This window comes from Salvelinus namaycush, chromosome 35, assembly GCF_016432855.1.
Source record: "Salvelinus namaycush isolate Seneca chromosome 35, SaNama_1.0, whole genome shotgun sequence".
Lineage (NCBI taxonomy): Eukaryota > Metazoa > Chordata > Actinopteri > Salmoniformes > Salmonidae > Salvelinus > Salvelinus namaycush.
In genome coordinates, this window is record NC_052341.1 from 20,575,965 (window position 1) to 20,600,638 (window position 24,674).

The 24,674-nt window shown below is 45.5% G+C and overlaps 1 protein-coding gene across 1 annotated transcript in view; it reads right to left on the reverse strand.

The window, feature by feature from the left end:
• Positions 1–24,674, reverse strand: part of snx29 (sorting nexin 29) — a 109,586-nt gene that overhangs the window by 25,480 nt on the left and 59,432 nt on the right. Inside the window, exons 15-18 of the mRNA XM_038975126.1 lie at positions 14,521–14,627; positions 6,408–6,524; positions 5,351–5,406; positions 2,100–2,181 (exon numbers count right to left, since the gene is read on the reverse strand). Coding sequence (XP_038831054.1) covers positions 2,100–2,181; positions 5,351–5,406; positions 6,408–6,524; positions 14,521–14,627 — 362 coding nt within the window. The remainder of the gene's footprint in view (positions 1–2,099; positions 2,182–5,350; positions 5,407–6,407; positions 6,525–14,520; positions 14,628–24,674) is intronic.

Here is a 24,674-nt window from a genome sequence, read left to right on the forward strand (position 1 = left end):
GGGCTCTTCAGTTCTGTTATTATTTTACTTGTTTCTCTGAGGGAGAAGAGAAAAGCCATTTTTGTTATTTTTTCCATGACACACATAATAACTTCTTGTTGGTATCGTATGAGAATGCAACAATAATTTCCAACTGCCGTTATAGTCTCATGAAAGGAGGGGGAGAAAGGGAGAGAGTAGGGGAGAGACGGAGAGCTCATCTGGGGAGAACAAAACAGGGGTGATAATAGTGAGAACCATCACAACCTCCCTCTCTCTATGGGCATCCCAGGCCTTGTTCTGTCTACATAGAGTCATTTTAAACGGAGAAGAAAAGTGGCTTTTGAGAAAGGCAAAGACAGAATGGAGAACAAGCAATTTGCCTGCTCAATAAATGCCCTGTAATCTAGTGGCAGAGAAGAACGCCACGCTTCTCTGGCTCCCATTTCTCTCTCACTTTTCTCTCTCTATTTATCTTCTCCCCCCCCTCTCCATCATTTTCAGTTCAGCAGAGAGTGAAACGGAGCTGTGTGATTCTGATGTTGTGTTCTGCTGGGTGGTGCTGGTTTTTAGGCCCTGCTGTTGTTGGAACAGTACAGGAACAGGATGTTTAGAATGACTGGCCGAGGGTTGCTGTCACCTGGTTGGCTGGTTGAAAATGGGAACATTACATTTTTTAAACACATTCTACAACAAAATGTTTGTAATGCCATTAGTCTCTCTTTCAAATGCTATTTAAGAACAGGTGTATGGACCTTCTGTATGAGAAATACTTATTCTCACGTATCTCGCATACAGCTCCAATGTTTTGGCATGAGTGACCCATCACGTCTGTTTTTAAGCCTTGGAGAGGAAGATACAAAGCGCCTATCACACACAGCCAACAATGGCAAACTGTTCTCATCTATCTAGTCTACTAAGAACAATAGTAATGTTTCCGTAGGGATCTATAGGACAAATAGACCCCTGAGAACACACCACAAAGGCACAAAAGACTATACAGGACACAGCCATTGTCTGAGGCTAGACTAAGCAATAGTTTCAAAGCGCTAGTAAAAACAGGTGTCATTAAATCAATGAAAAATATTTACGTAACCATTTAACTAGAATATAGAAGTTCAATGCTAAATCCGTCAACTGAACTTCCCAGCAAAATCTTGAATGACCTCTGATTCCTTTCTGTACCAATCATATCATTGATGTCTTATCAGCCATAACCTTTCACTCTCCAATACCAGCCTCCTGTCACTACTTATCAGGGGTAAACATCTGGAGGCAGCTGCCCAGGCCTCTACTATTCTGTCCAGGGGTGCGTGTTATGTCTTCACACCACACTGCAGTGGCAGAGATACAAGAGCAGACTTGTATATAGTTCAGTTCGGGAGCAAGCCAATCACGCTCGACTATCTCTCTGCTGAGGTTGTGTCACCTGTCGGGCCTGCTGCATCTGGTTTCACCTCGCTACACTGTGTGTCACGCCCTGACCATAGAGAGCCTTTTTATTCTCTATTTTGGTTAGGTCGGGGTGTGACTAGGGTGGGTAATCTAGGTTGTTTTATTTCTATGTTGGCCTGGTATGGTTCCCAATCAGAGGCAGGTGTTTAGCGTTGTCTCTGATTGAGGATCATATTTAGGCAGCCATTTCCCCACTGGTTTTTGTGGTATCTTGTTTTTGTGTTGTTGCCTGTGAGCACTCCAGAGCTTCACATATCGTTTGCTGTTTTTTTTATTGTTTTGTGCGTTTCACAAATAAAAAGATGTGGAACCCATATCACGCTGCGCCTTGGTCCGAATGTTATTTCGACGATCGTGACACTGTGGCTCCTCTTCCTGACAGAGGAGAGTGGAACCGAGCAGGGCAGTGACACATATCCCCTCAGGGGAGAACAGGAAGGAAGGCGACACAGTGAGAGACCTGAGGTTTCACGCCTAGTCAATGTGCTAGGTACAATAAAAAGCAGTTATCGAGGCCAGGGCATATGTTGGGTGTTAGTTTTTACTAGTTACTCCATTCAACAACCAAACACAGAAATGGGATACCAGAAAATTAGGATGTCTTGATCTGCAAATACAATTTGTGTTTGTTTATTAGACTAGGATCTGGTGTTAGTGTCTCTTACCTGGTATACATGGTAGGCGTTAGAAGCGCGTCCTTGCAGAAACACAGAGGGAATCCAGACATTGATGAGAGCACGGTGAGCCCTGGGGGAGAGGAATACACAGTAAGGGTTATAGATACTGTACTATTCATCGCAGGAAAGCTGTCATTCATCAAATATACTACGACATTAAAGAGAGGGTCTTCAATAGATTCAAGAATTCACTACTACTACGCTTATATGAAGATCACGTTGTCAGGAAGTATAAATCAGAACCATGAAGCGCTACGATATTTGCCTGGCTACCCATCCATACCACTTCGGCCAAACGCGACGGCCACTAGCGTTTCTTCTCCACGATGAATGTATGGGGAAATCGACAGAGCAGCGGAATTCAATTCAGGATGAGTCGTCAGGCAAGCAGAGTATTAAACCATGAGAACTTTCACCTCAGGAAGGAAAACAAATGGCATAAAAAACTACATAATCACCTACATAAAAAACTCCAGGAGGAGACCTTTCATTAGGGAAATGGAAAGAACGCAAAGGGAGATAAAATGTGAACCTGTATGTGGTTTGACCGCTGAGGTGCTCCTCACTACCTCCTACCAGAGGATATTACTACCACCTTGCTGGAACACAGTGTTTCAGACACTCAGGGTGTGTTCAAAATCGCACACTATCCCTATATAGTACACTACTTTTGACCAGAGCCTTATGGGTACTGGTTAAAGGTAGTGGACTATATAGGGAATAGGCTACCATTTCAGGCACCCAGTAATAGTCAGGTGTTCCAGCCCTCTAGTCCTCTACCCCTGTTCCCTGTGTTTAATGAGAGACATAACTGATTTAAACAGCACAGTGACACAGCCCGAGGACATGAGGAAAGTGGTCAAGTGGGTGACCACCTTGGTTCAACTCTGTTTTAAACCACTCCTCTCCTAATGAGACGACAAGGGTCATCCCTAGACCAAGAGAGCTAGTGTCAACAGGCTTTCTTTACAAATAGCCCCAAATAGCCCTCTACATTTTAGTCATTAGCGGATGCTTTTATCCAGAGCGACTTACAGTTTGCATTCATCTTAAGATAGCTGGGTGAGACAGCCACATGTCACAGTTGCACATTTTAAGTAAGTACCTTTTCCCTCAATAAAGTAGTTATCATAAAGTACTAGCCAGGTTCTATTAGCAGTTAGTACGACACCTGTAAATACACTGCATGTACAAAACATTAGGAACACTAGGAACACCTTCTGTACCCCCTTTTGCCCTCAGAACAGCCTCAATTCTTGGGGGAATGGACTCTACAAGGTGTCGAAAGCATTCCACAGGGATGCTGGCCCATGTTGACTCCAATGCATCCCACGGTCATGTCAAGTTGGCTGGATGTCCTTTGGGTGGTGGACATTCAAATCAAATCAAGCTTTAATTATACAGCACATTTCAGACATGGAATGCAATGCAACGTGCTTCACAGGAAAATAACTAATAAAAACATTGAAAATAAAAGCTGAACTATTTACTACACAAGAAACATAAAACAAAAAACTAAACAACGGAAAAAACTGAACGACTAAAAAAGAACGCTAAGGAAAAGCAAAGCTAAAAAGATGCACACAGGAACCTGTTGAGCGTGAAAAACCCAGCAGCGTTGCAGTTCTTGACACTCAAACCGGTGCACCTGGCACCTACTACCCCATTCAAAAGTACTTAAATCTTTTGTCTTGCCCATTCACCCTCTGAATGGCACACATATACAATCCATGTCTCAATTGTCTCAAGGCTTAAACATCTGTCTTTAACCTGTCTCCTCCTCTTCATCTACACTGATTGAAGTGGATTTAACAGGTGACATCAATAAGGGATCATAGCTTTCACCTGGATTCACCTGTTCAATCTATGTCATGGAAAATATTGTGTACACTCAGTGTACACAGTAATGTATGTTTACAATATACAGAGTATATAGCTTACCATGAAAATGGTTTAGTGTCTTATGACTGGGGATCTACAGGGGGATCTACAGTTGTCCTCCCCTGATTTTAAAGACTGTCATTCTCACTCAATGTCACAGATTTTCAAACAGAGAGGTAGAGGTAGAGACCAGCAGCGATAGAGGAAGATAGATAGAGGAAGAAGGATATTTTCAGAGATCTGAAAATAGGTCTGAAAACGGTCACCTACCTTCCGTCACCTGAGGTGATAAAGATACACATGATAATGACAGAGCTGAGCCGTGGTGTCAGAGATACACATATACATATACAGTGCATGACTTTTTCCACATTTTGTTGTTACAGCCTTATTCTAAAATGTATTCAATAGTTTTTTTTTCTTCATCAATCTACACACAATACCCCATAATGACAAAGCAAAAACTGGTTTTTAGACATTTTTGTTAATTTATAAAATAAATTCTAACTGAAATATTACATTTACATAAGTATTCAGACCCTTTACTCAGTATTTTGTTGAAGCACCTTTGGCAGCACTTACAGCGTCAAGTCTTCTTGAGTATGATGCTACAAGCTTGGCACATCTGTATTTGGGGAGTTTCTCCCATTCTTCTCTGCAGATCCTCTCCAGAGATGTTTGAACGGCTTCAAGTCTGGGCTCTGGCTGGGACACTCAAGGACATTCAGAGATTTGTCCCGAAGCCACTCCTGCGTTGTCTTGGCTGTGTGCTTAGGGTCGTTGTCCTGTTTGAAGGTGAACCTTCGCCCCAGTCTGATGTCCTGAGCGCTCTGGAGCAGGTTTTCATCAAGGATCTCTCTGTACTTTTCTCTGTTCATTATTGCCTCGATCCTGACTAGTCTCCCAGTCCCTGCTGCTGAAAAACATCCCCACAGCATGATGCTGCCACCACCATGCTTCACCGTAGGGATGGTGCCAGATTTCCTCCAGACGTGACGCTTGGCATTCAGGCCAAAGAGTTCGATCTTAGTTTCATCAGACTTGTTTCTCATGGTCTGAGAGTCTTTAGGTGCCTTTTGGCAAACTCCAAGCGGGCTGTCATGTGCCTTTTACTGAGGAGTGGCTTCCGTCTGGCCACTCGTCCTTCTGTAAGGTTCTCCCATCTCCAGAGAGGAACTCTAGAGCACTGTCAGAGTGACCATCGTGTTCTTGGTCACCTCCCTGACCAAGGCCCTTCTCCTACGATTGGGGTCTGAATACTTTCCGAACACACTGTATATAGTAGAGATAAACAGACACTGCTCATGTGATAAGAGATATACTGTAGATGTAGATATGGGGAGATAGAAGGTGCTTACGTCTCAAAATCTGATAGGCTGGGGTCGTCAGAAGTCTGGCTCAGGTCACCAGGAACCTTTATTCAAAAGTAAGGAGAGGAAGATGGAGCGAGAGAGAGACGGAGCGAGAGAGAGAGCAAAATGTCACTGTTTATACAAAATGTCACTGCGTTACTATGTCAGCTACCTTTCATCCATTTCTACTTTACACAACCCTCTGTGTCTGAGCAGCAGGGTTGGGTAGATCCTGAGGGAGAGGGAGTCTTTCTGTGTGACCAGTGGAGCAGAGCACTGTGACATTACTGTACTCTGCCCCCCCATCCCATCACCACCACTCTCACATCAACGTACTGTACACACCAAAAAAACAATTGGAACTCATAGTGTAGTGCGTGACATCATAGGGCCTCTTGTTGTTGTTCATCCCTGGATAGGAGGGAGCGCCAGCGGCAGAGATGGACACTATTACCCAGCGTGGCTGTAAGGGATCCATTCCTATAATCTGTCTGCAACTTCTCCTCAAATCCCCCCACAGCCCAGGGACACATGCAGGGGTAATTCTTTGTGTGTGTGTGTGGCGGGGGCTGTGTTTATGTGTGTGTGGGTTTCAACAGCCTTTTGTCTTTCATTTTCAATGTGTGGACTGTCTATTAATAGAACAAAATGGTCTGGTGTAGAGAGGATGAAGTAGGGCTCTCACAACCCAGAGACAGGGCCACAGGGCTGGGATAGAGGGGGCCACATCTCCTCTACTCCCCTCCTGCTCCAGACCCAGGGACCAGAGAACCACACATACAGCTTGCCTGGTCAGCCAGCCAGTGTGCGGCCAAAGCTGGGCCAGCAGATGAGGGCTGGAGCTCTGGGATAAGAGGTAGCCTGGGGTAGTTGATTTGTTACCGAGTAGCCGGCAATCTCCCATGGGTGTGTGTGTGTGTGTGTGTGTGTGTGTGTGTGTGTGTGTGTGTGTGTGTGTGTGTGTGTGTGTGTGTGTGTGTGTGTGTGTGTGTGTGTGTGTGTGTGTGTGTGTGTGTGTGTGTGTGTGTATGCAGGCAATGTGTCTGTGTAGAGGGTAACTCACTGGTCCTCTGAGATCAATGAGTTCCTGTTTCATTTGGTTGATGAGGTGGTCCTTGGCCATCAGAGAACGGTACAGACGCTCATTGAACTCTATCAGCTCGCCATGCATCTCAGCCACCTAGTATAAACACACACACACACACCGGGTTAGTTACAGTCTGGAAGACACACATGATCCTTGCAGCTGTATATGAACTGAAACAACAGACTCCAAGAACAAGTCAACAATGATACACAGTGGAACCGTAAGATTGACAGTTTGGCCAATCAGCTAATCGGATGCGCACACACACACATGCACGCACGCACACACACAGGGTGGTTGAGTCCAGGCTGCTCACGACATCAGCTGTCAGTGTCCATAACAGACCTGGACAGGGTGATAGGTTTCTGCCATCAGCATGTCACAAACAGAGACAGCCAGATAGCTGTGACATGCATTCATTTGTCTGGGGACATCAGGTGTCAGGGTAGATTGAGGACAGGGACGTCTGGGTATGACCGGTGAATGATGTAATTTTTGACATGACTGTTGTCATCACTGACCATCACTGACACAGAGTATACCACCTCAAACACACTGGGTTAAAATAAGACATCATAGAGTCTCAATTTAAAGTGAGACAGAATGTTTTAGCCTGGTTGTTGGTTTTAACAGGAATGTTTGGGATGAAAACTACCAAGGAATTCACTTCAGTACCAGGCTAGTTTGAGAATGGTTATTTTAAGAAAGCTCTTTGTCTGTTATTATGAGGGAGAGATATAATTATAGTAGTTAAACAGCAAGGAATAATGAAGACAATTTATAGCACAAAGTTGAAAAATAACCTCAACGTGGCATCTGGGAGAGGTGAGGAAACAAACTTTTCCTTTGTTATAGTTTTCCAGCTTGGCTATAATTATTTCATAGTTAGCTAACATTTCAACATTCACCTAGGTTTCTAGGTCACTATTAATAAATACAGTCATTTTTAACTTTCCAGACTTCAGATGAATGAATTCAAACACAGTGACCTCAGGATCAGGTAGAGAGAGTTGGGCATTAAAATGCAGAATTTGACATCTTTGTAGGCAGCACCATCAAAACACTCCTGCTTCCACTGCTTCTACTTTGAAATGCACTCAACATTCAACTTTCCCATCTCAGGAGTTAACCTGCAGCTTCCTTGAAGTTGTCTAACTCTACAGAGACCGGGAGAGACAACGGGCATGTTGAATGATGTGAACACACCCACCCACACAAACACAGGTACGCACACACAGGTACAAACACGGACACACAAACACAGACGCGTGTGCATGTGCACGCTCACACGTGCACACACACACACGCGTGCGTGCACACACGACTCAGCTGGCATTTGGAGTACCAACAGCACTAGCGAGGCCCAACAGTGCCGCATCACCTTTGACAGCCTCCCTGTGGGGAACACTAAACAGCACAACAGAAAGGTTCCTAGCTACCAAGTCGGAACAACAGAACTCACTGACGGCACATCGGATCATTCTGGAAAACTCCATCCATTCATCACCTCTATTTATTTGTGCCGTAACTTTCAAATAGGACATTAAAAAAAGAAATTAATTTGAAGCGTGAAGGAACCCAATTAATTCTCAGTGAGAGGGAGCTAATCAGTTTGTTATTCTGCGGCCGCGCGTGCTGATTTGCATATGTCATTTCAGTCAGTCACAGCCACTTGCTAACGCTCCCAATTCAGTTAAACAGTTTCAACCTCATTACTCACCATGCAGCGCTGGTCGGGAAGACAGGACCAAGTCACTGCATTCATTCATTCAATGTTTTGTTTAACTGGGTTTGAATTTAGAAAAGTTGTCCATTTTCTATTTCAGCTTTTCCATTAAAACTCTCAGAAATAGCAATGCATCTTATTGAGAGCAGTTAGTTTTGGTGTATTGTAAGTTATTTAGGACCTACAAACTAACTTAACAGTAAAATCAGTTGTCAGTCTCTATTTGTGGGCCTTTGAGTTCTATATGGCACTGTTGTGATGCAGGTGATCCTGGCAGTTCCCTCCCTCCCTCTCTCTCTCCCTTCCTTCCTCCCCTCCCTCTCTCTCTCCCTTCCTCCCCTCCCTCTCTCTCTCTCCCTAGGCTGACAGTAGTGTGAGGTGAGCAGCAGTTAGTGTGAGGCGAGCAGAGTTGCTGTGCTGAGCTGGGAGCCTGTACAGAGAAGTCCCAGCCTAAGCAGAAACGGCCACCATAGCTGACCTGCTATCTAACACAAGTAATTGGATGTGAAACGAGTCTGAAGAGAGAGAACAGAGAGAAGTGGAAAGAGGAGACGACAGGCTTAGCTTTCCCTCAGAGCGGTAGCATGAGAGGGGGATGAATGTGTGTGGTGGAGAGGGGGATGGATGTGTGTGGTTGAGAGGGGGATGGATGTGTGTGGTGGAGAGGGGGATGGATGTGTGTGGTGGAGAGGGGGATGGATGTGTGTGGTGGAGAGGGGGATGGATGTGTGTGGTGGAGAGGGGGATGAATGTGTGGTGGAGAGGGGGATGGATGTGTGTGGTGGAGAGGGGGATGGATGTGTGTGGTGGAGAGGGGGATGAATGTGTGGTGGAGAGGGGGATGGATGTGTGTGGTGGAGAGGTGGATGAATGTGTGGTGGAGAGGGGGATGGATGTGTGTGGTGGAGAGGTGGATGAATGTGTGTGGTGGAGAGGGCGATGAGTGTGTGGTGGAGAGGGGGATGAATGTGTGTGGTGGAGAGGGGGGTGAATGTGTGTGGTGGAGAGGGGGATGAATGTGTGGTGGAGAGGGGGATGGATGTGTGTGGTGGAGAGGGGGATGAATGTGTGGTGGAGAGGGCGATGAGTGTGTGGTGGAGAGGGCGATGAATGTGTGGTGGAGAGGGGGATGAATGTGTGGTGGAGAGGGGGATGAATGTGTGTGGTGGAGAGGGGGGTGAATGTGTGTGGTGGAGAGGGGGATGAATGTGTGGTGGAGAGGGGGATGGATGTGTGTGGTGGAGAGGGGGATGAATGTGTGGTGGAGAGGGCGATGAGTGTGTGGTGGAGAGGGCGATGAATGTGTGGTGGAGAGGGGGATGAATGTGTGGTGGAGAGGGGGGTGAATGTGTGTGGTGGAGAGGGGGATGGATGTGTGTGGTGGAGAGGGGGATGGATGTGTGGTGGAGAGGGGGATGGATGTGTGTGGTGGAGAGGGGGATGAATGTGTGTGGTGGAGAGGGGGATGGATGTGTGTGGTGGAGAGGTGGATGAATGTGTGTGGTGGAGAGGTGGATGAATGTGTGGTGGAGAGGGGGATGGATGTGTGTGGTGGAGAGGTGGATGAATGTGTGGTGGAGAGGGGGATGAATGTGTGTGGTGGAGAGGGGGATGGATGTGTGTGGTGGAGAGGTGGATGAATGTGTGGTGGAGAGGGGGATGGATGTGTGTGGTGGAGAGGGGGATGAATGTGTGGTGGAGAGGGGGATGGATGTGTGTGGTGGAGAGGGGGGTGAATGTGTGTGGTGGAGAGGGGGGTGAATGTGTGTGGTGGAGAGGGGGGTGAATGTGTGTGGTGGAGAGGGCGATGAGTGTGTGGTGGAGAGGGAGATGGATGTGTGTGGTGGAGAGGGGGGTGAATGTGTGTGGTGGAGAGGGGGATGGATGTGTGGTGGAGAGGGGGATGGATGTGTGTGGTGGAGAGGGGGATGAATGTGTGTGGTGGAGAGGGGGATGGATGTGTGTGGTGGAGAGGGGGATGAATGTGTGTGGTGGAGAGGGGGATGGATGTGTGTGGTGGAGAGGTGGATGAATGTGTGGTGGAGAGGGGGATGGATGTGTGTGGTGGAGAGGTGGATGAATGTGTGTGGTTGAGAGGGGGATGGATGTGTGTGGTGGAGAGGGGGATGAATGTGTGTGGTTGAGAGGGGGATGGATGTGTGTGGTGGAGAGGGGGATGAATGTGTGTGGTGGAGAGGGGGATGGATGTGTGTGGTGGAGAGGTGGATGAATGTGTGGTGGAGAGGGGGATGGATGTGTGTGGTGGAGAGGTGGATGAATGTGTGTGGTTGAGAGGGGGATGAATGTGTGGTGGAGAGGGGGATGGATGTGTGTGGTGGAGAGGTGGATGAATGTGTGGTGGAGAGGGGGATGGATGTGTGTGGTGGAGAGGGGGATGAATGTGTGGTGGAGAGGGGGATGGATGTGTGTGGTGGAGAGGGGGGTGAATGTGTGTGGTGGAGAGGGCGATGAGTGTGTGGTGGAGAGGGAGATGGATGTGTGTGGTGGAGAGGGGGATGAATGTGTGTGGTGGAGAGGGGGATGGATGTGTGTGGTGGAGAGGGGGATGGATGTGTGGTGGAGAGGGGGATGGATGTGTGTGGTGGAGAGGGGGATGAATGTGTGTGGTGGAGAGGGGGATGGATGTGTGTGGTGGAGAGGGGGATGAATGTGTGTGGTGGAGAGGGGGATGGATGTGTGTGGTGGAGAGGTGGATGAATGTGTGGTGGAGAGGGGGATGGATGTGTGTGGTGGAGAGGTGGATGAATGTGTGTGGTTGAGAGGGGGATGGATGTGTGTGGTGGAGAGGGGGATGAATGTGTGTGGTTGAGAGGGGGATGGATGTGTGTGGTGGAGAGGGGGATGAATGTGTGTGGTGGAGAGGGGGATGTATGTGTGTGGTGGAGAGGTGGATGAATGTGTGGTGGAGAGGGGGATGGATGTGTGTGGTGGAGAGGTGGATGAATGTGTGTGGTTGAGAGGGGGATGAATGTGTGGTGGAGAGGGGGATGGATGTGTGTGGTGGAGAGGGGGATGAATGTGTGGTGGAGAGGGGGATGGATGTGTGTGGTGGAGAGGGGGGTGAATGTGTGTGGTGGAGAGGGCGATGAGTGTGTGGTGGAGAGGGGGATGAATGTGTGTGGTGGAGAGGGGGGTGAATGTGTGTGGTGGAGAGGGGGATGAATGTGTGGTGGAGAGGGCGATGAGTGTGTGGTGGAGAGGGCGATGAATGTGTGGTGGAGAGGGGGATGAATGTGTGGTGGAGAGGGGGGTGAATGTGTGTGGTGGAGAGGGGGATGGATGTGTGTGGTGGAGAGGGGGATGGATGTGTGTGGTGGAGAGGGGGATGGATGTGTGGTGGAGAGGGGGATGGATGTGTGTGGTGGAGAGGGGGATGGATGTGTGTGGTGGAGAGGGGGATGAATGTGTGTGGTGGAGAGGGGGATGGATGTGTGTGGTGGAGAGGTGGATGAATGTGTGGTGGAGAGGGGGATGGATGTGTGTGGTGGAGAGGGGGGTGAATGTGTGTGGTGGAGAGGGGGATGGATGTGTGTGGTGGAGAGGGGGATGGATGTGTGTGGTGGAGAGGGGGATGGATGTGTGTGGTGGAGAGGGGGATGAATGTGTGTGGTGGAGAGGTGGATGAATGTGTGGTGGAGAGGGGGATGAATGTGTGTGGTGGAGAGGGGGATGGATGTGTGTGGTGGAGAGGTGGATGAATGTGTGGTGGAGAGGGGGATGGATGTGTGTGGTGGAGAGGGGGGTGAATGTGTGTGGTGGAGAGGGGGATGGATGTGTGTGGTGGAGAGGGGGGTGAATGTGTGTGGTGGAGAGGGGGATGGATGTGTGTGGTGGAGAGGGCGATGAGTGTGTGGTGGAGAGGGCGATGAATGTGTGGTGGAGAGGGGGATGAATGTGTGGTGGAGAGGGGGGTGAATGTGTGTGGTGGAGAGGGGAGTGCATGTGTGTGGTGGAGAGGGGGGTGAATGTGTGTGGTGGAGAGGGGGATGGATGTGTGGTGGAGAGGGGGATGGATGTGTGGTGGAGAGGGGGATGGATGTGTGTGGTGGAGAGGGGGATGGATGTGTGTGGTGGAGAGGGGGATGGATGTGTGTGGTGGAGAGGGATGAATGTGTGTGGTGGAGAGGGGGATGGATGTGTGTGGTGGAGAGGGGGATGGATGTGTGTGGTGGAGAGGGATGAATGTGTGGTGGAGAGGGGGATGGATGTGTGTGGTGGAGAGGGGGGTGAATGTGTGTGGTGGAGAGGGGGATGGATGTGTGTGGTGGAGAGGGGGATGGATGTGTGTGGTGGAGAGGGATGAATGTGTGTGGTGGAGAGGGGGATGGATGTGTGTGGTGGAGAGGGGGATGGATGTGTGTGGTGGAGAGGGATGAATGTGTGGTGGAGAGGGGGATGGATGTGTGTGGTGGAGAGGGGGATGGATGTGTGTGGTGAGGGGGAGATTGGTGTCAGTGTCTGGGTACACACTGTCGCTCTCTCACTGACTCACTTTACCCAGCAGTCTCCACAAACAGGAAGTGACATGAGCGGGGAGACGGGTGGTGGGGAAGGAGGAGGGGCGGGTAGAGGACTAAGCTGTCCACTCAAATTGGCACGCATGCAAGCACACACACAGGCACGCGCACGCACATGCACACCCAAATTGGCAATTTGTTGAGCATTATTTAGTCCATCCATCTCTTCCATTTTTAAGATCAATATAGGAATGGCTACAGTGGAACATGTTTCCAGGCTGCTATTATTGTGAGTCTATTGTGAGTCTTTTCTAAATTGAACAGAAATAAAGCCTGTTAGTAATTGCTGTGGTGTTTCTGCTGTTGGATAATTAATGAGAGAACAGATCAAAAGGAAGATCCAGAGATCCCACAGGAGTCCCCGACCCATATCTCACTGTTATATACCACACACACACACACACACACACACACACACACACACACACACACACACACACACACACACACACACACACACACACACACACACACACACACACACACACACACACACACACACACACACACACACACACACACACAGTAGAACACACACAGACCCTCAAACACCCTAATCTCATTGTAGAACAAACACCCTCAAACACATATCCATCTCTCCTCCACAAAAAGACTACTACATCCCATAATAGTATCTTACAATATTAAACTATCTCATATCACACCTCTGAACTTGGTTATAAAGAATTGTGGTTATATATGTGGTTATTACATATTCCTAATGAATGCAAATCTCCTATACTTTCCAACTATTTCACTGTGGCCACCAGTAAAACCCATTGTCAATAGCAACAGCCAACAGTACTAGCCAAGATGCTGTAGTCTAAACATCTGCATGTTTCCATGACTTCAGAGAGAAGATAAACAGGCAAACCAGATAGTAGCATAATGTGGAGGACAAAAGAAAAATGTACACTGTATGCCAGTACATTTAAATAAAGTTGTCACAGGGTTGAAGTGAGATTTAAAGTGAAAACGGCAGTACCCGTCTCAGCATGTTTAGGAAAGCCCTATTGAGACTGACAGGCAAGCAAATGAACGCATCATTAAGTAAACACAATACAAAAGACATAGATAAATGCATAAATAAGTGAAATGACAGTTTTCCCCAAACACAAACAGAATTATTTCTTATTAAAGAAATATAAAACACTTATGAATAATTGACTGCAACCTCATTAAAATAGAGGCGGGCGGTGTTCCCGGGGTTTGCTGATGTCATTGTCTCTCAGCACAGAGTGCCACACCGTTGGTTGGTCATTAGTTAACCAGCATGCCAAGAACTCCCAGAACCACCCACTCCCTGGCTCTGTCTCTGAGTGACTGCATCATCGTCATGTGTAAAAACAGAGTTGGAACTGTGCATCAGCTGCCTACAAACTCCATGACTGTTTGAATACTTTAGAAATCCCTTGTTGAAGTAATCACAGTGATTTGACCAGGCTGGATTGGTGATAGCAATCCCCTTCACTGATCTGTGATGACTGGGTAGATAGTTTTAAGTTGTATTAGTCGTATGTACAGGATACACATGGTATACAACTTCCAACAAAATTATTACTTGCAGGTTCCTTCTCGATAATGCAACAACGAGAAATAACAAAAGAATACAAACGCAAAGTAAACGGCTCAGTAGAATAGAATAAACATTTGAGCTCTGACTAGTTGCTGCCATATGCATAGAAATCCACGACCTCTCCATCAGCTCCATGAAAGGGAGTGAATGAGGGTAGAGGGGAGAAAGCTACATTCTGGAATTAAATGCAGCCATCTCAGCTGCCTAAGTACTGGTAAGGGTAAGACTGCGCCAGCCAGTAGTACCCACCTCTATGAGTTTGCGTTCATAGCTGGCAGCCAGCTCCTCAACATCACCCATAGACCTGCTCTGAGGGGCCAGAGTAGGATCATCACAGTTCCTCACCATGGGGAGAGCTGGAGAGAGAGGGGGGAGAGAGAGGCAAACAATTACTTTGGGAATAATAATAATTTGATGGGTGTTTATATTTGTCCTGTTTCACACATGTACAATTGTGTATGATATGCATGTGTGAAATGGAAATGTGTTTTTTGCACAAATTCTAACGCCCTCTGAGACATCCCTGGAAAGAGCGGTCCCGGCCAGGGTCTGCCATTAACAACAGTGACCCAGGAGCAATTAGGATTAAGTGCCTTGCTCAAGGGCACATCAACTTTTTTTCAACATGTCGGCTTGGGGATTCGAGCGAGCTACCTTCTGGTTCCTGGCTAAACGCTCTAACCACTATGCTACCTGCCTCCCAACATAATGAGTCATATTAATAATAAGAAGTGTTTGATATGCCTGGGGCAACAATCAACAAACACACACACACTATTATCACTGGATTATTATGCAGAGGAGTATTGTCTTGTCGGTAGTTAAAGTAAAAGCCAACAACTGTTTGATGGGCCGTTTTTTTTCACGCAGCTCTAATTGTCTGTTGGAGGCATGGGTCAGAGAGCAGAGCGGTTACTTCCTGGAAAGCTTTCAAACAGCATCCTCTCTAAGGTACTAAACCCGCTGTATGTACCAGGGGAAGTAAACAAGTAAACATTGTTGTTATGACAACCATTTTCTCTAATTACTGTCTTTTTGCACCGAGATTCACATAAAAAAAAGATTGTTCCTCAAAACTTCAGACTATTGTATCAAATTGACACACTGCTTGGCTCTCCCCACATACTCCTAAAACTGTGGTTCATCACTACTAGTTCTAGCTGGCTAACGTCATCAATATGGGCCTACAGCGGTTCCACGTCAGCTATAAACATGGTGTAATCTAGTTATAGGAGGGAGAACAACAGAAGTTAGACTAGAGGGACTTGGAGGAGCGGTGGCTCCTACAGGGAGAGATGGATCGTTTCTCCCTTAACACCTTTATATATAAGGTCCCACATTAGGTTAGATAACACAAACACACACAACAATTATGGCAGAACACACACACACACACACACACACACACACACACACACACACACACACACACACACACACACACACACACACACACACACACACACACACACACACACACACACACACACACACACACACACGTGTGCCCAATACACAAACAAACATCTCAGAAAGTAGAGCACGTGTGCCCAATACACAAACAAACATCTCAGAAACTAGAGAATAATAACCCACTTAAAATAACAGATGTGGGTTTTGGTTGAATTTGAAGAGAAACTGTCCAAATCTCTCAGTCCTTATAGTGATAAAGGGCAGTGTGTGTCTGGTCTCGCAGGGGCAGATATTGATTTAGGAAGATGATTGCTGGTCCAGAGGAGACAAAAGCACAGCCTGCTGCTGAGAATCTGAGTGATACAGCCCTATCAGAGGACGACGAGGAGGACAAAGTCAATCAACCCTTTCAACACACATCTCCCCAGTCTACACACACCTCCCCAGTCTACACACATCTCCCCAGTCTACACACACCTCCCCAGTCTACACACACCTCCCCAGTCTACACACACCTCCCCAGTCTACACACATCTCCCCAGTCTACACACACCTCCCCAGTCTACACACATCTCCCCAGTCTACACACATCTCCCCAGTCTACACACACCTCCCCAGTCTACACACATCTCCCCAGTCTACACACATCTCCCCAGTCTACACACATCTCCCCAGTCTACACACATCTCCCCAGTCTACACACATCTCCCCAGTCTACACACACCTCCCCAGTCTACACACACCTCCCGAGTCTACACACACCTCCTGAGTCTACACCAGTTTACACCAATGCAGGATGCGCAGACTAGTAGTACAAAGTTGGGCTAGAACAGCAAGAAAGTTTAAAAATATCATCCCCCCTACACACACACACACACACACACACACACACACACACACACACACACACACACACACACACACACACACACACACACACACACACACACACACACACACACACACACACACACACACACACACACACACACACAATCGTAGAGAAGATTTGCCACCCAGTCATCCAGAGAGAGTCAACAGGCGTGATAGGGTCATTATCACCCCAGCCAGCAGCACACAGCTCTCTGCCACAGCAATCCTAAGGCTTATCTTTCACTACCAATAGCCTGTATATCCCCTCACACACATACACACACAGACTGCCTTTGTCAGTAAAACTGCTGACAGTACATTCCCAAGTTACCTCAGCTCAGAGTTTCTCTTTCACTTGGATTTCTGTTCCCTGTCACGGCAATAGGGTCTTAATAATAAAACACCGAAGACATAGTGAATGGCTAAGTGTATGTGCGTGTGTACACCGTAAACACTTATTGGGCCTTTTAGTTGTTTCAGCTCATTTTCCAAAGTCAACTTTACTGAAACATACTGAAATGGGTCATTGTTAAAAAAGATTTGTTCAGTCAACATAAAAGTGTGCTTATGGAACGCATGTTTATTTTTTTACAGTAAATATCAAACTTACTGTATTTTTACAACTAAATTCGTTATTGCTGTAAAATGACAGTATGCAACTGTATTCTGATTACAGTATACTTGTTAATTATGATATTTTCTGTATTTTAACAGCAACTCAGTAGCAAGTCAGCTATTTTAATTTTACAGGATAAGTACACTATATATACAAAAGGTATGTGGACACCCCTTCAAATGAGTGTATTTGGCTATTTCAGCCACACCCGCTGCTGACAGGTGAATAAAATCGAGCACACAGCCTTTCCAACAAGTCAGTTCATAAAATTTCTGCCATGCTAGAGCTGCCATGGTCAACTGTAAGTGTTGTTATTGTGAAGTGGAAACGTCTAGGGGCAACAACGGCTCAGCCGTGAAGAGGAAGGCCACAAAAGCTCAAAGAATGGGATCGCCAAGTGCTGAAGTGTGTGAAAATGGTCTGTTCTTGGTTGCAACACTCACTACCAAGTTCCAAACTACCTCTGGAAGCAAAATCAGCACAATAACTGTTTGTCGGGAGCTTCATGAAATGGGTTTCCATGGCTGAGCAGCCGCACACAAGCCTAAGATCACCATGAGCATATGCCAAGCTTTGGCTGGAGCAGTGTAAAGCTCACCACCATTGGACTCAAGCAGTGGAAACACGTTCTCTGGAGTGATAACGCACACTTCACCATCTGGCAGTCCGACGGACGAATCTGGGTTTGGCGGATGCCAGGAGAACGCTACCTGCCCCAATGCATTGTGACAACTGTAAAGTTTGGTGGAGGAGAAATAATGGTCTGGGGCTGTTTTTCATACAAAATACCCCATAATGACAAAGCTGGCGGCCCGGCCAAACTGAGCAATCGGGGGAGAAGGGTCTTGGGAGGTGACCAAGACCCAATATTCACTCGGACAGAGCTCCAGAGTTCCTCTGTGGAGATGGGAGAACCTTCCAGAAGGACAACCATCTCTGCAGCACTCCACCAATCAGGCGGAGTGGCAAGATGGAAGCTACTCCTCAGTAAAAGGAACATGACAGCCCGCATGGAGTTTGCCAAAAGGCACCTAAAGTCTCTCAGACCATGAGAAACAAGATTCTCTGGTCTGATGAAACTAAGATTGAACTCTTTGGCCTGAATGCCAAGCGTCACGTCTGGAGGAAACCTGGCACCATTCCTACGGTGAAGCATGGTGGTGGCAGAATCATGATGTGGGGATGTTTTTCAGCGGCAGGGACTGGGAGACTAGTCAGGATCGAGGGAAAGATGAACGGAGCAAAGTACAGAGAGATCCTTGATAAAAACCTACTCCAGAGCTCTCAGGACCTCAGACTGGGGTGAACGTTCACCTTCCAACAGGACAATGACCCTAAGCACACAGACAAGACAACGCAGGAGTGGCTTCGGGACAATTCTCTGAATGTCCTTGAGTGGCCCAGCCAGAGCCCAGACTTGAAACCGATTGAACATCTCTGGAGAAAGCTGAAAATAGCTGTGCAACAACGCTCCCCATCCAACCTGACAGAGCTTGAGAGAATCTGCAGAGAAGAATGGGAAAAACTCCCCAAATACAGGTGTGCCAAGTTTGTAGTGTCATACCCAAGAAGACTCGAGGCTGTAATCGCTGCCAAAGGTGCTTCAACAAAGTACTTAAAGGGTCTGAATACTTATGTAAATGTGATATTTCCGTTTTACATTTGTAATACATTTGCACAATAAAAACATTTTTGCTTTGTCATTATGGGGTATTGTGTGTAGATTTATGAGGTTATTATTACTTTTAATCCGTTTAAGAATAAGGCTGTAACATGACATGTGGAAAAAAGCAAGGGGTCTGAATACTTTCCGAATACACTGTACATATTTATAACCAAGAACATACAGTATATCCACACAATCTCAAAAATAATGGTACAGTTAAGGTACACTGTTGTTGCCTGGGGTACAAATATATCAAATGTATACAGATAACCTAGTATAATGGTACATTTCTACACAATATTTTTAATAAGGTACAATCGTCAATGTGCTTTGAAATGTAGGTGGGGCTTTTGGGGCCGGGGTGCTCATTAACATACTTTGGGGCACAGTCTAAAATATGTTGTATTTGTGCCAACCGTTAGTGGAAGTTGAGGCTGTGAATTCAAATCCCAGGTAGGGCTGAGTACCAAATGTTCTCACAGCAGAGAATGATTTCCTTGTGAAGTGTTTTTACAAGTTATCATCACAAAGCTTCTATGAAATGACAGTAATTTACTGTCAGATAGTTGGCTGTAAAATGCACAGTAACCTCTTTAAAGTGCAACTCTTTGTCACCAACTCTTACAAAGATTGCAGGACTGCAAGTGGACAAAAGAGGTGCTCAACCTTCATCAACATCACCATAAACCACTTAAACTGGTACAATGCTCTCACTTACAGTTGGTACAAGTACAACATATTTAAGTGTACCTAAACACTGCTATATTTATGTTGGTGTTGTCAGAGAATTGTAATCCTTGCCAATCAATTTGTGGCTATCTCTGTCATGGCCACAGACCTGATGATGTGGAAGGAAATACAGGTCTCTGGCATCCAAGAGGTTCAAATTGTAGGTGAGTCCCAAGTAATCCGACTATAGCAGCAAACTGCCTAAATACAGCTGTAAAAAATTATAGTAACTTGTTGTATATTTACCGTATTTTCACTCCAACCAGTAGCCAGTAGTGTACCGTAAAATAACAATTTTAACAGTGAAGTTCACTTCACAAGTCACCAAATCCACATGTGTCAGTTCAACTAGGTTGAAGTAACTTTAGAGGAAGTTAACTCAGCAAAGAAATCCAGATTGGACCTTAAAGCAGCGTGTGCGCATGCACAGATGTTACAAACTCTATGAAGTTGGGAAGGCAGCTAGTCTGTAAGAACTGACTTAACTGAGCAGAAATATTGAGCAGCTGCCTGTCTGCAACAGTGTGTCTGCGAGGCCATGTGTGAGTGTGTGTGAGACAAGTGTTATGGTCCTGAGAGAGGTTGGTTCTTAAATAGTGAGAGAATGGCAACAGAGACATTTGTTCTTAAATAGTGAGAGAATTTCAACAGAGACATTTGTTCTTAAATAGTGAGAGAATTTCAACAGAGACATTTGTTCTTAAATAGTGAGAGAATTTCAACAGAGACTTTTGTTCTTAAATAGTGAGAGAATTTCAACAGAGACTTTTGTTCTTAAATAGTGAGAGAATTTCAACAGAGACATTTGTTCTTAAATAGTGAGAGAATTTCAACAGAGACTTTTGTTCTTAAATAGTGAGAGAATGGAAAGAACAGAAGGAGCAGGACTTCCATCATACAAACAGAACCCCTAATATGGAGGAGAGTTACAAACTAAACAGGAACTCACAGCTGTGTGTGTGTGTGTGTGTGTGTGTGTGTGTGTGTGTGTGTGTGTGTGTGTGTGTGTGTGTGTGTGTGTGTGTGTGTGTGTGTGTGTGTGTGTGTGTGTGTGTGTGTGTGTGTGTGTGTGTGTGTGTGTGTGTGTGTGTGTGTGTGTGTGTGTGTGAGAGTGTGAGAGTGTGTTATGTACGTCCGTGTGTGTCTGTCTGTCCGTAGGTGTGTGTGTGTGTTGCGTATGTACATGAGTGTTTGTGTGGCGTGCCGTGTGTATGTAAAGCTTCCCAGGAAAAGCTCTTTAGCTGTGATTCCTCCTGCTCAGCTGTAAGTGTTAAACAGGGGAAGCCGTCTAAATAATATATAAATAATATTCGCATCCAGTCTTTTTCACAACAAGCCCTTTTTTATGTGCAATGAAGTGGAGACTAACATGTAGGTCACAGCCATCAGAAATCCCTTTTCTCTTGAAAATGTTTCACTTTCACAGTGGGTGTACTGAAGCATGGTACAATGTATTACTACAGTCTCAGCGGCAATTTATACATGTTCTCTAAGAATCCCTCAATAAGAGTATTGAGTGGCCGATAAAGGTTCCTGAAGGTTTAGTGCAGAAAGACAAGGACAAACCTACACACACATATATATAGAACCATAACAGAAGCAAGTAGACATGACATACTTCGCAGATCCACAAGGGAGAAGGCAGGAGAGGTTAATTAAAATGTGGTAATCAAAGCAATCTCCTTTCATAGTCCCATCACACACTGTCTGTTGCTTCCTGTATCTCTCCTCCAGACAACAGTGTGTGTGTGCGGGTGTGTGTTTGTTTTATCGGTCCATCGGAGTGAGACTGTGTCTGCACTGATGGCCAACAATTACACGATCCACAGGCGTGAAATCGCACACCAAACACTTCACACCGCACACACACCTCACCAACTAAAACAGGACAAAAAGTCCACCTAGACTTTTTCCTTCTCTGTTAAAACAACAACCCGTGTAAAATACCATTTAACATGATCTGATGAGAGCAATCAAAGTGTTTGGACGTGGCTGACCAGTGCATACTGATGAGTTATGTCAGTTGGTACACAGGCAGCACACACACCTCTAGGTGACACTGGATTTCTAATTGTTCAGTTAAAACAAGAGTCCAGATCATAGCTAAGCGTCACCCGGACTATTTTCATTGACCCCCCCTTTGTTTTTACACTGCTGCTACTCGCTGTTTATTATCTATGCATAGTCACATTACAAATTACCTCGACTAACCTGCACATTGACTCGGTACCGGTATCCCCTGTATATAGCCTCGTTATTGTTATGTCATTTAAAAAATATATATACTTTCATTTATTTAGTAAATATTTTCTTAACTCTACTTCTTGAACTGCATTGTTGGTTAACTTCTTGTGGCTGCAGGGGCAGTATTGAGTAGCTTGGATGAAAAGGTGCCCAGAGTAAACTGCCAGCTCCTCAGTCCAAGTTGCTAATATATGCATAGTATTATTAGTATTGGATAGAAAACACTCTGAAGTTTCTAAAACTGTTTGAATGATGTCTGTGAGTATAACAGAACTCATATGGCAGGCAAAAACCTGAGAAAAAAATCCCACCAGGAAGTGGGAATTCTGAGGTTTGTAGGTTTTCAACTCATCGCCTATCGAATACACAGTGGGATATGGGTCAGTTTGCACTTCCTACGGCTTCCACTAGATGTCAACAGTCTGTAGAACCTTGTCTGATGCCACTACTGTGAAGTGGGGCCGAAGGAGACGGGAATGAGTAAGGTCTACCATGACCTGACCATGCTCTGACCATGCGCGTTCACATGAGAGGGTGCTCTGTTCCATCGCACTTCTGAAGACAATGGAATTCTACGGTTGGAACGTTACTGAATATTTATGTTAAATACATTTTAAAGATTGATTAAATACATCGTTTGACATGTTTCTACTGACTGTTACGGAACTTTTTGACATTTCGTCTGCTTTTAGTGAACGCGCTTCCTGACTTTGGATTTGTTTACCAAACACACTAACAAAAATAGCTATTTGGACATAAATTATGGACATTACCGAACAAAACGAACATTTCTTGTGGAAGTGGGAGTCCTGGGAGTGCATTCCGACGAAGATCAGCAAAGGTAAGTGAAGATTTATAATGCTATTTATAACTTTTGTTGACTCCACAATTTGGCGGGTAACTGTATGGCTTCCTTTGTGGCTGAACGCTGTTCTCAGATTATTGAATATTGTGCTTTTGCCGTAAAGATTTTTTGAAATCTGACACAGCGGTTGCATTAAGAACAAGTGTATCTTTGAATCTATGTAAAACATTAATCTTTCATCAAAGTTTATGATCAGTAATTCTGTTATTTGATGTGGCTCTCTGGAATTTCTCCGGATATTTTGGAGGCATTTCTGAACACCAATGTAAACTGAGGTTTTTGGATATAAATATGAACTTTAACGAACAAAACATATATGTATTGTGTAACATGAAGTCCTATGAGTGTCATCTGATGAAGATCATCAAAGGTTAGTGATTAATTTTATCTCTATTTCTGCTTTTTGTGACTCCTGTCTTTGGCTGGAAAAATGGCTGTGTTTTTCTGTGATTTTGCGGTGACCTAACATAATCGTTTGTGGTGCTTTCACTGTAAAGCCTTTTTGAAATCGGCAACTGTGGTGGGATTAACAAGAAGTGTATCTTTACACGCGCACACACACACACACACACACACACACATCTTTTTATTCTTGTGAGGACTTTTTGGGGACCAACAATTGATTACTATAAAACCTAACCCTAACCTCTCGAGGGCTCCCGAGTGGCACACCGGTCTAAGGCACTGCATCTCAGTGCAAGAGGCGTCACTATAGTACCTGGTTCGAATCCAGGTTGTATCACATCCGGCAGTGATTGGGAGTCCCAGAGGGCGGCGCACAATTGGTCCAGCGTTGTCAGGGTTTGGCCGAAGTAGGCCGTCATTGTAAATAATAATTTGTTTGTAACTGACTTGCCTTGTTAAATAAAAAATTATCCTCTAAGCCTAGAATAGCCTTTTTACAAGTGAGGATCTGCAAAATGTTCTCACTTCTGAATTTTAGTTGGTTTACTATTCTTGTGAGGGCTTTTGGTACTCTCAAGTATAGTAAAACGTGTACGCACACACACACAAACACACAGTACTTGTTAATTCATTCAACCCAGCCATGTCAAATACCCCTGTCAAAATACAAACTTTCCCAGCCAATCTCCCACCATTTTCAAAGCAATTTCCAAAGCCCAAAGGGAAATGTTGACATTATTAGTTTGTTTTCATCCTGGGAGGACATCTCACAACCAATCACTCCCCAGGTAAAGAGAAGCACACCATTTTATTTTTTTGTGTGTACGTGCAGTGCTTACATGTTGTGGTGTTGGGGGAAAATGTAAAGTGCCTCTCAATAAATTAGTACTGAGTGTTAATCAGGGGGAGAGAGAGACGTTGCGTGGCGGGGTTGTCTGGGTGGGAGACTGTGATAAAGAGGCTGACGTGTATTTTTGTTGAGCAAAAATGTTTGTGAAAGGTACTCCGGAGCGCACAGACCTCCAGACCTCCTCGCGCAATCAACTTCATTGAGATATGTTGAGTTTCCTTGTAGGCCTATTTGGCAGGAAAACTGTGCAGCCAACTGTATAGCCTATTGCCTGAGTTTTTATTAAAGAATGTGAAACCACATTGTGTCTGTTTACTGCTTTTCCTTAAATCATGCCTAGCTGTTCTTTATATGGCCTAAAATAAACATGTTCATATGGGCAGATTATTATCAGTTCTGAAAATTAAAAATTTCATGAGGAAAAAATGGATCTGCTAAAAGGCTGACATTTGGATGTTTCAGTTAATACAGACTATTTGTCACATGACTATAGAAATGGAAACAATGTGATTTTAGAAACACAAAGTAACAATAGCCTATGATTAAAGGGTTAGGTTATACTGGGCTCTCACCATCATCACTATTATCATTATTAACATCATTCCAATTCAAACAAGTCAAAATGATCAGCTTTGGTATTGACATCTGAAAATGAAAATGATTATGAAATTTGGACCACAGAAATCCAATGTTTATATAAAATGTCTGCCTTTTCCTTAATAAAGGACATCACAAAATCCAT